This window comes from Marmota monax, unplaced genomic scaffold (assembly GCF_021218885.2).
Source record: "Marmota monax isolate L192 unplaced genomic scaffold, Marmota_monax_Labrador192_F-V1.1 WCK01_AAM20220418_F8-fsc00269, whole genome shotgun sequence".
NCBI lineage: Eukaryota > Metazoa > Chordata > Mammalia > Rodentia > Sciuridae > Marmota > Marmota monax.
The window spans coordinates 181,334-196,858 of NW_026694072.1; the positions used below are offsets into that span (position 1 = coordinate 181,334).

The 15,525-nt window shown below is 39.8% G+C and overlaps 1 protein-coding gene and 1 pseudogene across 2 annotated transcripts in view; one reads left to right on the top strand and one right to left on the bottom strand.

The window, feature by feature from the left end:
* The window catches only part of Ankrd13a (ankyrin repeat domain 13A), a 36,080-nt gene that overhangs the window by 13,432 nt on the left and 7,123 nt on the right, over positions 1-15,525 (bottom strand). For both annotated transcript variants that reach the window (XM_046464328.2, XM_046464329.2), the window contains exons 2-6: positions 10,186-10,318; positions 9,316-9,440; positions 7,058-7,103; positions 3,990-4,133; positions 2,693-2,882 (exon numbers count right to left, since the gene is read on the bottom strand). In XM_046464328.2, the coding sequence (XP_046320284.1) occupies positions 2,693-2,882; positions 3,990-4,133; positions 7,058-7,103; positions 9,316-9,440; positions 10,186-10,318 (638 nt within the window). The remainder of the gene's footprint in view (positions 1-2,692; positions 2,883-3,989; positions 4,134-7,057; positions 7,104-9,315; positions 9,441-10,185; positions 10,319-15,525) is intronic.
* LOC124106653 (glutathione peroxidase 1-like) lies at positions 5,587-6,152 on the top strand (annotated as a pseudogene).

The window sequence follows — 15,525 nt, forward strand, 5'->3', positions numbered from 1 at the left end:
GGAACATAAATGGGATGTATGTGTGTATTTTAGCCCAACACAGGAGGAGGGACCAGGCTTCAAGATTCCCCTTGCTGTCTACAATAAGTGAAAAATGACCCCAGCAGGGATGGACAGGAATCCTAAAGGGATTACCCCAAATGCTAGCTATCTCTAACTTACACTTCAGAAACAAAATAACAGTCACAGGACAGGGGACAGGAGCTATACCTGACTGATTAGTGAACCACTATAATTGATAATCAAGATATTTCTTTCAATTAACTAATTCAACCCTTGGTTCCTCATCTTTACGATGTCACTTGATGTCTGAGGTGGGAAATCACTGCTCCCTGGCACACAGTCCTCTGAGGGAGTAAAGAGTGACACCGTCTGCTCCACCTCATCCTTCACGTGTCTGAGAAGATGGAGCTGCGCTGTGCCCTGGAGGATCACAAGCTCTTCAGTCATCCACATCTACTCTGAGCCATCTTGACTTCCACTGCCCACTCTGACAGCAGTTTAGTTAATGAACTCAGTGGCTATGCCTGATTTAAAACCAAGATTCTAATAACTCCTGGGCCTTGGTTGACCCTGCAGCTCAGGCATCTGAAGATGACAGAATTCCTGCTTCCCTCTCATGCCCTTTCCACCTCTGCACATCTCCCCTGAGACAACCACACCAAAGGCCACTTGGCAGGCACTGTGGATTGGTGATCCTTCCACAATCTGAAGGAAAGCTCTGAAGGTGGCAGGGAATGTTTTATTTGAGGTGGGAAGAGCAGAATCTTTCAGAGAAGAGAAAAATCCAAAGGGCAACCAGAGCACATGCTGCAGGCCAAAAATTCTTCAAGCATCAAGTCTTGAGTAACAGACTAGAAGAAAGAAATGGAGGAAAGTGACTATCATAAAATGGGAGAAAGCCACGCCTTCCACACTCAATCAATGAACACTCACAACTCAAGTTAGAAGAAGTTGAGCAGACTTTTCATATTAGCAAACCGCACGCTTAAGAGTGGTTCAAATCCTTGCTCGATGCCTGACAAGCTCACTGATCACCATAAAAAAGCAGCTCCTTCCAGGAGCCCCCACTCAGCAGCCCACTGTCAGCTGTGAAGGGAGAATTGGCGGAAGGTCTGAAAACCCTGTGACCATGCTATACACAGCGTACCTTCCTCCTCAGTACAAGTGGAGTGGCTATCACTTCTCATCTGTACTCAGGGGTAAAGCCGGTAACTGCCACACTCCCTTCAGAAATTACACTTCATGACAAACAATGACTCCAGCAACTCCACTAATGAGCTACATTAGACACAATGGCTCTTAGTCACAGACTTTACAGACTTCACCTCAAGACTCATTCATTTTCTTCTTTTGGCTAAGGAAACAGAAAAGCAGAGATAAGGCTACTTGCCCAAAGCCACAGTGATTTATACCTGCTGAAGCACGCAGTCTCTCCCATTCTCTTCTCAGGGCTGTGGTGATGAAGGCAGCCTCCTCTACACTCTGGGGTCACGAGCACCCCTGAACTGAAGGTACCCTCCTGTCTGCAGAGGCACATGCTGAAGCCTAGAGATACCTTTCCAACACTCTTCCAAGTAAAGTTATCACCAGTCCCTAAACCCTACTGTCCCAGGACAACAACAGCTATCAATGGTGAGACTGGTACCAGGAGGCTGGTGAGGGGACTTCCCTGCCTCAGGGGATAGTCCTACCAACTATGGGCTCCTACCAACACAGAAGAGTTGCTGGACAACACACAGGCTGCACATTCTGGTTTTTCTTTCTGCTATTGATACCCTAATTCCACAGCCCAATCGAAATTAGAAATTATTTGACTAAATAGAAATCTCTTAGTTTTATTAACCATTTTTTTAATTGGAAATGAAGAAAAGAAAAATTTTAAGAGGACAGTGAACATACTTATGAAGAGAATATAACACCTAAATCCAGGATAATAGTGTCCATTTTAGCTCAGGTTAAGCTACTTTGTTTTGCAGAGAGCTGGATGTGACATCCTAGGCAAACACTAAAGGCTCTTGTGGGCTCCCTCAGCTCAGTGTGTTCCACAGTAAAGACACTGTGACGGATTCTACCTCCCCTACACTTAAATGCTCTCCATTCCCTCTGTGGGACCCAGACCTAGATAAACAGGAATGGTGCTCTCATCTGGATTAATGAAGACACAGACCTATCTAGAGAATTTTTTCCATAGAATCTGGAAGAGAATTGAATCCCCTCCAGACTCTTGCTCCAAACTATCAGGTCTTACATGCAGAAAAAAGAACCATACTTAACTATATGGTATGTGTAAATCTGACTGGCTAAAATCAGTACAACAAAATTCAATACTGGGTCAATTCAACTTCCTGAAACTCAGAACTCCACACTTTAATTAAAGAGTGTTGTGGATCCAAAAATACCAAAAAATAAAATAAGATCCAACTAAAATCTACTAGGCAGGGCCCATAATAGAACATGAAGACACTTTCCCAAGACTTAACCAATGCTGAACTATAAAAATGACAGGCAAGGTAGGATATATCCACTACCGTTTATATTTGGTTAGCAATCAATCTTAAAACCCACTAGTGTTATTACATCATGTTAGAAAAAAATCCTAAATTGTCCATAATTTCCAGTTAACACATACATGTCACTAAAGATGGCAGCACAGGAATTAGACATTAAAATTTGGAGTCTAAATTCATACCTTTCAAAAGCAATGTTTTTAGTATCGAGGCTGGTGTTAATGACTGGGCTTGTGAGCCGCCTCTCAACTTCCCTGCTTTTAGGCTTCATCAAGTCCAGAGTGAGGCGCTCCATTTCTTGGGAAAGATCAAAATGTTCGGAGGTGACCACTTTGTCATCGTGGTTGACTTCCATCAACTCTGCCCAATTGTCTGTTAATAGAAACAAAGACATAACTACGGGCAATGCAAGGAAGAGGCACAAAAAAGGATGGCCGTGTATTACATGTATGATTGGGGCTGGGGCTGGGGCTGGGGCTCAGAGGCTCGGTGGTAGCACACTTGCCCTGCCTGCAAGCACCACATAAAAATAAATAAAGATATTGTGTCCATCTACAACTAAAAAGTATTTTTTAAAAACGTATTATCAGGGCTGAGGTTGTGGCTTAGTGGTAGAGTGCTCATGTGACATGCTTGAGGCACTGAGTTCGATCCTCAGCACCTCGTAAATGTAAAATAAAGATACTGTGTCCATTGAAAACTAAAAAAGTAAATAAATATTTTTTAAAAATGTATCATCGGGGCTGGGGATGTGGCTCAAGCAGTAGCGTGCTTGCCTGGTACGCATGCGGCCTGGGTTTGATCCTCAGCACCACATACAAATAAAGATGTTGTATCCGCCAATAACTAAAAAATGAATATTAAAAAATTCTCTCTCTCTCTCTCTCTCTCTCTCTCTCTCGTTAAAAAAAAAAAAAATGTATCATCAATCACTTTTTCCTCCCAGATGCTATCTGATGAAACCTAAAGAGTAATGATCATCAATTACTTACTGGCACTGGGATTATCTGGCCAGCTTTCCCCAACTCCTAGGTGTCTCCAGGCCATCTTCCCCAAAGACATAGATTTTTTTAAATAACTTGCTTTCTTTATTAGGAACACATTAGTTGTCTATGATCTTTATAAAATACATTATTACGGAATTAGTATAAACTATTTGTGTATCCCATTGGGTGATCCTCCATTAGAAGGATCGGGCCTCAATATAAAGACACTCAAGACAAGAGACTTGCACTCAAAGCCTTGAGCTGTCCCACAGGTCAGAAGGGTTAACTGGTACATGACAAATCACATGTGCAAGAGAACTAGCCAGACAAGAACTAAGAGGGATGGAGAGCTGAATACTTAATAAGAATAACCAAAAACAAAGGTCCCAGATAGGATCAGACAGACTAGGCACAAGAATATGAACACATTTTGATGGTGAGAAATCACTGTAATTTTAGCTCAAGCAGTGATTATTACAATGGAATCACTTACCTTCTCCCTTAAATATAAAACTACGCCTCCCTCTTATCCAGCTCATGTTTTCAAATCCCAGCAATGTGATATCAACACGCAGTTTGGCACCACTTTTCCAAATTCGACAGACATCATTAGGGCATATTCTGGAAACCAAGGGCACTGGAGGAGAGAAGTGTACTACTGAGAAAACCTAAAGGCCAAGCAGAACACCCAGGCCAAGAATTCAGGATTATGACTTTAATAAAAGGAAACGAGTGGCAAGATTGTGACTGCTAAATAGAACTAGATTTCTTGCCCCTGTATCCCACTTATCATATAGGAAGTCACCTTTAAAAATAAAAATGGGCTGTAATCCCAGAAACTCAGGAGGCTGAGGCAGGAGAATCACAAATTCAAAGCCAGTCTCAACAACTTAGCAAGGCCCTAAGCAATTTAGTAAGACCCTATTTCAAAATAAAATAAAAAATAAAAAGGCTGGGGATGTGACTTAGTGGTTAACTGCTCCTGGGTTCAATAAAAAAATAAATAAATAAATAACAGTAAATTAAAATTGGCCAGGCACTGTAATGCACATCTGTAATCCCAGTGCCTTGGAGACTGAGGTAGGAGGATCACAAGTTCAAGGTCAGCCTTAGCAATTTAGTAAGGCCCTCAGCAACTTAGTGAGACCCTGTCTCAAAATTTTAAAAAAGGGGGGCTGGGGGTGGGGGTGGGGATGTAGCTCCATGGTAAAGCACCCCTGGGTTAAATCTCCAGTGCCAAATAAACAAACAAATATGGAGGTGTGGGGGTGCAGCTCAATGGTAGAGTGTGTGCTTAGCATGCACAAGGCCCTCAGTTCAATCCCAACACCAAAAAAAAAGGAAAAAAAATTAAATTAAAAATAAATAAAATAATGGACCTTCTGTTCCATTGTTGAGAAAACTCTAAATGAATATCCCAAGAGTATTCTCAATTCCAAAGTGAACTCCACTTATGACCCCCACCAGGGCTATTGAGTAGGTCCATCTGGCCTTTCTCACACACGTCCTACTCTTGCCATATGGACGCGGCCTTCCATATTGACATATCCACCATTCAAAATATCAAATGTCTAAAACGTATCACTCTTCAACAAAACCTGAAATCAGAGTGGCTATCTGTATGAGAAAAGAATCCCTTAGTTTCTCAGAACAATCCCATCCTCTTCCTTTATATACTTTTTACCTCACTTGTTTCATTACAAATAGAACTTTTTGCCTGCAAAAAAAAAAAAAAAAAAAGTCTGGAAATGAAAATAGATGAAATCCTGGGAGTTTGGAGTTACTGTTAATGGACAGACAAGAAGTAAAAGTAGAACACCTATGAAAACATACACCCAATTGCCTTATATAATACTCTGGAGAAATATATCCATTTGGTGAAACACACACCATTCCAATATTTGCCTCATCTTCTTCCCTAGAGTAAGTTTGAAAGAATCAAGCTGAACCATATATAGAAATGAGTAAGTAAATTATGCAATTATCCAAAATTACTAAAATTTTAGCATTTTACAGTGACATGTTAAAAACTAATAAGATGGCTGCGCTGGTTGATGTCTCCCCTCAATTCCCTAATACCCAAGCCACATATGTTGCTCAGCTGGGGACAGCAGCAGCCTATCCCCACTGATGCTTTCTCAGTCTGCTTGCTGGCCAGCAGGGAATCTGGGTGCCCATGCTCCCAAGGCACCCTCTGAGGCACTGTGATCTGGGACTACACCCAGAAGAATGAGCTGCAGGGGCACATTGGATCCTGGCCCAGTCTTGCTTGGCTTCCCCTGCAAGCAGTTTGGGCATCAGAGAAGCAACTACAAAGAGATTCTGAATTCCCTCAAATACGTCCAACCTGGTGGTGGGTTCTAGCCCAATTTCACCTTTATGGAGAAATGTGAGGTGAATGACACCAATTGCACCCACTCTCCACACTCCTGTGGGAGACCCTGCGAGTGAGGAGCCATGACTCCACTGCCCTCAGGACCAACCCTGGTTCATCATGTGGTCTCTGGTGTGCCACAATGACATTGGCTGGAACTTTGAGTAGTTCCTGGTGGGTCCTGCCACTGTGCCAGTATAGAGGTATAGCTGCAGAACTTGAATCATCAACATCCAGCCTGACATCAAAGCTGTGCTTTCTCAGTGGCCCAACCATGCCTAGGGCAACCCTCCTATTCTGACTTCGCATATGCCTGCTGCTTTCTTTTTTTTTTTTTGGCAGGGAGGCCGGGTAGGGAGGGTTACTAGGGATTAAACTCAGAGGTACTCAGCCACTGAGCCACATCCCCAGCCCTTTTTTATTTTGAGACAGGTCTCACTGAGTTGCTTAGCACCCCACTTTTGCTGAGGCTGGCTTTGAACTCATGATCCTCCTGCCTCAGCCCCCTGAGCTGCTGGGATTAGAGGCCTGCACCACCACACCTGGCTGCCTGCTGCTTTCTGAGGCTCTCATCCATAACATCACTTCCATAAGAAGTAGATTTCCTCTCCACTTAACTTGCATAGAGAACCACTTGATTTCCAGGAAAATCCCCTTACATGGGTACTAGTCCTGTCCATCTCCTCTTCCTCTCTGCCTAGACTAAAGTGATTTCCTCCACTAATGAAGTGCTAGATGCCACAAACTAAATAAATAAATATTAAAAACTTAAATAAAAACAAATAAGATAACTTGGCTTGGTTGAACATGCCTGTCATCCCAACTACCAGGGAGGCTGAGGTAGGAGCATTGCTTAAGCCTAGGAATTCAAGGCCAGCCTGGGCATGACGGAGAGACCCTATCTCTTTAAAAAAAAAGAAAAGAAAAATAACTAATAACATAGATAAATGAAAGGAGAAGCAAATGTCCATATACTATCTGTGTACATGTTTGGGGGCAAAAGTCTAATGCTTGGGGATAAAGACTGGAAGGAAAACAAAAGGGGGGCTAGAGGTGCATTTTTCTGTATGCATTTCCTGTATCTGATTTTTTAAAAAATACATAACTTTTACAAAGGAAAAATAAACCTAAATACAGGTACTGTAAATATGGAAACAAAAATAAATTATAAGCCCATAGTCACTCACCCCAGCTGGTGAATTCCCATTTCATCTGCACATAGAAATCCGGAGCCTGAGGACAAACAAAGGGTTAAAATAGATGACCTTTGGCACTATAAACCAAACACAAGCACAGCAAGGGTTAAGATGGCTTTTTAAAAAATTAAGGAAAAATGGAGAAAATAAGAAGAAACAAAGTACAAATCCACTGAAATATTATATTCAAGCCATTACTTTTTATCTTGATATAAAATGTATCCATACAGTTAAGAATGTTAACAGCAGTGAAGTTGGAAGGGAATACAAGTCAAATCTGATTTGGGGGTTCAGTCAGTCTCCCAACAATTATAGAAAGATGGGCTCAGGTACTGCAAGACATCACTTCCATAGGAAGTAGATTTTTCCCTCCACTTAACTGAAGATTTTGCCCTAATTTTCTCTTAAATTTTTAGAATTAGGCTTTCTGAAGTTCTATACCAGCAGAGCAGCCTGTTTAGAGTTCTTTTCTTAGGAAATCCAACAGTTATCACTCAAGAAGAGAAATACTACAATTCCAGGTATGTTATTTGTTTACTTGTGCCCTCACAAGTCCAGGTTTTGCTGTGGTTTTTACAGACACACAGGGCAGGAAAGCTGAGAATCTACCCTGGAATCATAAAACCAGCCAGGATTCAGTGAGAGGCACGGACAACCTTCAAGAGTGGATAAGCAAGGCTGGCACAAGTTATTAAGGAGACACTGTTAAAACACAGGTCAACAACAGCCTCTGGTGCCACTAACAATTGGAGGCACCTGTAGTTAGTGTCTATAACCTCAAGCAGAGAATATAAATACATGCGGTCCACTGCTGTGAATCAATACAGGTGAAAAAAGTAAATCCTTTACAGTGAATTTTTTAAATGCAAGAAGATTCCACATTAAATAATTAATCATTTTCTGCCCTTGTCAAATCAGCAAATGATGTTGTTCCTCCTACAGTTAGATAAAATAAATTCATGTGACCCTTGCACACTCCTAAATATATATATTTTTTTAATATTTATTTTTTAGTTATAGTTGGACACAATATGTTTATTTTATTTATTTATATGTGGTGCTGAGGATCAAACCCAGGGCCTCACACACGTTTTAGGTGAGCACTCTACCGCTGAGCCACAACCCCAGCCCAATACATCTATTTTTAAAACAATGCATACAACCACTTCATACTTTATGGGAAGTTTCTTTGTTGTACATGAAAATGAATATATTGGTCATGGCTTAGGTTCATATCAATGAAAAAAAATTTAAAGAGTGCTCAAATAGGAGCCAGGTGTGGTGACACATTCCTGTAATCCCAGCAGCTTGGGAGGCTGAGGCAGAAGAATCTCAAGTTCAAACCCAGCCTCAGCAACTTAACGAGGCCCTAAGCAACTCAGCAAGACGCTGTGTCTAATAAAATATTAAAATGGGGCTGGAGATATGGTTCAATGGTTAAGCACCCTTGGGTTCAACGATTATCTTATAACAAAGTTTTTCCTTTTTTCAAGAAATGTGCTTTACCCAAAGTTGTAAAGCTGATTTAACTAGCAAACATCTTAGGAGATATTTGAGAGAACTCAACTCTGTGCTTAATTTGAGAATGAAGAATGTTGAAAACTGAACCACTGCTACTTTCTTGTTTCCTACTACCCTGGGAATATAGCACATGGTTGACTGATAAGATGGTTCTTTCAAATAACAAGTATTATCTGAAGAATGGCAACCATCATCCAAAACAACCCAGGAGCCTAGCAGGAATATTTTTTAAGAAAGGCATGAGAGTCAGAGAGCTCATAAATTTGACTCATAAGCCAGATAAACTTCCCCAAAGCCAGGAACTGTAAATAAATTGAGGCAATAGATTAGAAGTTGCAAAATACTAATGTCTAGAAATGACAAAAGAGTGGCAAGGAGAAGTGGCACATAGACCTCCAGGCCTTAGCTAGCCTGAAAATGCCTACACAGTAACCAACGTTCATTCTGCTCTGCACAGGGCGCCGCTGCTTTTAAGAAAACAGGCACCTAGACAAATTGACTGTATTTGATGTCCATTTTCCTTAGTTATAATTTCAAAATAGCACTTAAAAAGATAATCCCAGTGACCTAGAAGCCCCCACACTTCCACAAGGTGGACAGGCAATCAAAATATCATATTAGCTATCCATGAAACTCTTCAGGAAGGTACATAACAATGTCAAACTGTGTCCCACGACTGCACCAGCGTGGTGCTAAACCATGTACGGCATGGCTGGTTTTATGGATACCTCGAGAATTTTATGTAGCAGTTCAGGAACTCCCTCAAGGGCCATGGACGTGTTGTGGTAGTCTCGATGTTGAAGAACTGTATACACCATCTCAGGGTCACCAGTGCTCACCGCCTCATGTAAAACTGGGAAACAAAAGAGTGAAACTTAATCACTGAGTATCCTCATACTTTCTGACAAATCCCAAAGCCCATTTATCTATATGGATCAAAGACCAATATTGCTTCAAAGAAAGAATGAGGCTGCAGTCCAACAGAGGTATGACCATGACTTCTGATGGCTAGCTCATCACTAAAGAGAAGCAGACAGGGCACACTAAGCCTGCTGGTCAAACCTCTCCTCCTCTCCACTCCCTGCGCTCTTGCCACTGGTTCTGAAGTCCTAACAGTGTATCCTGAGAGCTAGCTTTCCCTGTGGTTACATGTAGAACTAGCAGGAGGACTTGCACTTTTGAGTATTTTTGCTTAGTCAACAGAAAATTACTCTGACTGATAATGAGAGCTTGCAAACACTGAAATGACAGGATTTTAACAAAAGAGCCTATTTCTAGCAATAATTGCTTTTTTTTCTTTTTCCCTACCCTGCTGGACTCAGTGGAGTTCCCGCCATACTCAAAGGGCAAAACTGGCCTCCACACTCAACTTGGTGGGCAAGGTTTGCATGAAGGCTGTCTCAGAAAAAGGAGTCGAGTCACCTCTACTAAGGGTGACTCTATGCAACAGACTAGCCAGCCAGCATCTCTGGCTCCCATCCCCCATCCCTCCCAAGAAGGATACAGCTGACTCAAAGGAAAATCATGATTGAAACTAGTTTTTTTCAGAAAGAGAAACTGAAATGAGTGACTTTAAATTATTTTACAAGTATACTTGCCTGTCCATCCTTGGCCATTTTCTTTGGTCACATCTGCTTTATGCCGGAGCAAGACTCGAGCAGATTCCAAATGGCCCAAAGAAACTGCAAGGTGTAATAATGTTCGACCTCGTGGATCCAGAGCCTCCACATTCTGTGAAGTAAACACTGGTATTTATACAATTGGATGCATAAGAATATGAAAATGAGAGATATATTAAGTATAAAAAGCAGAAAACAATATTTATACATTAATTACAGAAATATATAAAAAGGTATGTTTGCATGTGAGCACAGTTGAAATATGAATTTGAGGACTATAAAGATAATAGTTCAAGTTCCTTTTTTAATTAAAAAATGTTTTAAGCAATGAGTTCCTTTCTCTATAAAGTTAAGTGCCTAAAAAATAAGAATGATTAGGCCTCAGACCACCAAACCCAACCTAAGCTCTAAATAGCACTCCAGTTAAGCCTAAAAAAGGCTAGGGACTTTGATGAAATGCAAGCACCCTGTGACACAGAACATGGGGGATTTCTCAAGCACATATCAGCATTCAGGTCTAGAACAGGAAGTGCAGGACGTTAATCAAAACTGAAAGTACAAAAGATAATTCGGGTCAGAATAAAATTACATTGTGTAGCTGGACTGGCACCAAAACACCTCTCTCATGATTGCATACTGAGTTCTAAGTGCCCTGAAGTCACACACAATATCCAGCAGCACCTGGCAAGGAGTATGACCTGCCATGGACCCGCACACATGTGTGCTGCATCCCCTGGAAGGTTTCTTCTCTGTGACAGACATACACATTTGGCCTCGACCTCTTCATTCCTGCTCAGCTGTTGAAGCCCGCCTTTCAGAAATGCTTCGGGTCGCCAGAGCCAAGCAGCAGCTTCTCTGGCATGAGTCTCCGACTGAGCACTGCCTGCAAAACGGGGCTCTGAAAGTTCTTCCAAGGACAAAATGAACTGCATGGGACTTTCGGAATGTAAAACCTTTCGGAACACCATAACACTTCTTAGGGAATGTGCTTTATCTTGATTTGAGATGCTAGTTGTTGTACAGGCACTAACTTCAGTCTCCAAAGACACACACCACACGCCACTGAGGAAGGGAGGCGAAATGGAACTGTGGGTAAATAACCATAATCCAACAACTATGGAACCTCCCAAGTTTGCTAAAATTATATCATGGCTATTGTGCAGCACATGAATTATTGTCGCAGAATAATAGAAGCAGCTGAAAACATTCTGCTAGCTGACACGGAGCTTGCTAGACAAATCCCAAACTTCAGTGTCCTCCCAGGTGCTAAAATACAATAGTCCCCCCCTTCTGCATGGGGGGCATGTTCTAAGACACCAGTGGACTCACGAAACAGAGGACAGTACTTGGTTCTATACATACCACAGGTTTTTTTTTTTTATATTGTTTTAGTTGTAGATAGACACAATACCTTTGTTTTATTTATTTATGTGGTGCTGAGCCATAGCCCCACCCCTATACCATGTTTTTTTCCTACATACATGCATATGACAAAATCAAGAATTTGCAGACAGGAGTGTAGCTCAGTGGCAGAGCACTTGCCTGGCATGTGCAAGGTCTTAGGTTTCATCCCTGGCATCACAAAACAAACAAGAATTTTCACCTCTATACTTAATGGAAGCACGTTAGAGCTTTCCTTTGGCATATCTGAGTTGCCAACACTAATGCTCTTGTTGTGCTATGGAGCCATTATTAAGTAAAGCAAGGGTTACTTGAACGTAAGCACTGTAATACTGCCCCCCAATAGTGGATCTGATAACAAACGTGGCTATTAAGTGATTAATGAGCAGGTAGCACATACATCGTGGATACACTGAACAATGCGGTGATTCACATCAGAGTGGAATGGTATGAGGTTTCACCCTGCTACTTAGAATGGCATGCAATTTAAAACATATGAATTGCTTATTTCTGGAATGTTCCATTAAATATTTACAGAGTGTGTAGACCATGGGTAAGTGAAACTTCAGAAAGTAAAACCCTGGAAAAGGAGGGACTACTGTACCAAAAAGCCTTCTGGAACGTGGTCCATAACACTGTCCCATCATTCCCTGTCTTTTCCTAAGGGATGGCTTGTCTATCACAACAAAGAGATTGAGAGTTCTAAAAGGCAGAGTTCAAGCATTATATTTCTTAGCTTCTGTCACCCTACACACTAACTTGCATTAAATAATTGTTTTCTTAAAATAACAAGACTATGAACTTATGAACTATGTTTAGCAAGAAAGAAATAATCAGCAAAGTCATTACCTTCCTACACTTCTATTATATAAACCAGTATTCAAATTCAGTCTACATGAAAGGTGCTAGGTTTGGCACACTGCCTGCCACATAGGAGGGGCTTAACAACATTTATCACATGAAAAAAGAAATTCTACTTACTGCAATTCACATTCCAGGATGAAAGTAACAAATCAGACTAAGGATTAACACTCAAACTGCTAGACAACTCTCAGATATGATGCATAAAATAAAATCCAAATATATTAAATTGTTAACTTTGTTCTACCTTGGACCACAGGGGGAAATGTATGCATAAGCCAAAGAGCTTTGTATGTCTGATTATAATTCTTCAGAGCCTCCTCCTGTGTCTGTCTCACTTGAAATGAGAGAGGCAGGGAAGAAATATATTATGGTGACAACGTGATTTAAAAACTGTTGTAAAGCTGAGCGTGGTGATGCAGCTACCAGCTACTCAGGAGGCTGTAATTCCAGCTACTTAGGAGACTGAGGCAGGAGGAATACAAATTTCAGGTCAGCCTCCACAATTTAGGGAGACACTGTCTCTAAATTTTTTTTAAATGCAGTGGTGCAGACCTATAATCCCAGCAACTTGCAAAGCTGAGGCAGGAAGACAACAAACTCAAGGCTAGCCTCAGCAACTTAGTGAGATTCTGTCTCAAAATAAAAAATTAAAAAAGGACTAGAAATGTAGTAACATGGCTCAGTGATTAAGTGTCCCAGGGTTCAATCCCTGGTACAAAAAAAAAAAAGGTGGAAAGGATGCTGAGAATGTAGCTCAGTAGTAGAGCACTAGCCTAGCATGCACAAGGCGCTGAGTTCATTCTCCATTACTTCAAAAAACATTTTTAATTAAAATAAAATAAAACAGATTAACAAAGATTATATGTTGAAATAGCGGAAAAAAAACAACAAAGCCAAAAGTTGGTCCTTTAAAAATATCAACAAAATTGACAAATATTTAGTTAGATTGAACAAGAAAAAAAAAGAACTCATTTTACTAAACTCAGGAATGAAAGGAGGAATATTATTATCAACTCTACATAAATTTAAAAAAGGTTATAAAGGAATACTATGAACATGCCAACAAATTTGATAACTTAGATTAAAAAAAAAAAAAGAAATTCCTATACAGACACAAACCAGCAAAACTGACACAGAATAGAAAATCCAAATAAATTCATAATGAGATTAAATGCACAATTTAAAAACTCCTACCCAAATGAGTTACAGTAGATGGGGTAGAGAGAGATGATGGGAGGGGAGGGGAGGCGGGGATAGGAAGGGGATAGGAAAGGCAGCAGAATACAACAGACACTAGTATGGCAGTATGTATAAACGTGGATGTGTAATCAATGTAATCCTGCAACCTGTACACGTGGTAAAAATAAGAATTCATACCCCATTTGAATCAAATGTATGATATATGATATGTGAAGATCATTGTAATGTTTTGAGAACCAATTAAAAAAATAACTCCTACCCTCTCCCCTCAAAAAAAGACAGGCCTAGATGGCTTCACTGTTGAATTATATCAAATATTTTAAAAATTAATATCAATTATTCACCAATTCTTTCAAGACTCAGAAGAGGAAGGGAAGCTTTCCTACTTATTATATGAGCCCAAATTTATAAATCTGTCATGAAAAAAAATTTATCAATCTCTCATAAACACAGATGCAAAATTTTTCAAAAACACACTAGCAAGCATATTAAAAGGTTAACCATTGTATACTATAACCAAGGGAGATTTATCTTATAATTGCAAGATTGGTTTAACATATGATAATTATTACAATATACCTGTCAATAAAATAAAGCAAAAACCACATGATTGTCAACAGATAGAGAAAAGGTACTGACAAAATCCAATACCCCTTTAAAAAAAAAAAAAACCACACACACAACTCTCAACATTCTGGAAATAAAAGGCAGATCCTCAAAGAACACCTATAAAAACCCAGAGATAACAGCATACTTGAAAGAGTGAAATACTGATGCTTCCCTCTAAAATAAGGAACAAGACAAGGATATCCTCTTTCAACACTTCTATTTAACACTGTCTGAGGGTAACAAAGCAAGAAAAAGAAATAAAAAGCATCTAGATTTAAAAGAAGTAAAAGTATTTCTATTCATAGACTACATAATCTTGTACACAGAAAATCCAAAGAAATCCACCCAAAAACAAATCAATGAATTCAGCAACACTGCAGGATATAAGATCAACATACAAAAATCAATTGTATTTCTATATACTTGTAGTGAACTCAAGAACAAAATTAATAATTATGATACACTTGTGATGGCATCAAAAATAAAAAAACAGAAATAATTAAAATATAAGAAAAATTGAAACAAATGTAAAAGCACCCTATGTTCATGGTTCAGAAACATTTATTATTAAGATGACGGGGCTGGGGTTGTGGCTCAGTGGTAGAGCGCTTGCCTAGCACATGTGAGGCACTGGGTTCGATTCTCAGCACCATGTATAAATAAATAAAATGAAGATCCATTGGCAACCAAAAAATATTTTTTAAAAAATGACAATACTCTCCAAACTAAGGTGGAGTTCAATGCAATTCCTATCAAAATCCCAGTTGTCTTTTTGCAGAAATTAACAAATTGATCCTAAAATTCATATGGAAATTCAAGGAACCCAGAATATTCATCAAAAAAAGAAAAGTTCAAGGATTTTTATTTCCCAAGTTTAAAATTTATTCCACAATGTTACAGCAATAAGGACAGTGTGGTACTGGCATAAGGACAGATATTTTCTCAATGGAGTACAATTTAGGAGTCCTAAAATAAACCCACATATTTATGGTCAATCAATTTTCAACAAGGGTGCCAAAATAATTCAGTGGGGGAAAAAAGCAGTCCTTTCAACAAATGGTGCTTGATCAGCTGGACATTCAAATGCAAAAGACTGAAGTTTCTTCCGTTATACATGAAAATTGGTCCAAAATGGATCTTAAAATCCAAATATGAGAACTAAAATGATTTTTTAATATTTATTTTTTAGCTTTTAGGTGGACACAATATCTTTATTTTATTTTTATGTGGTGCTGAGGATTGAAC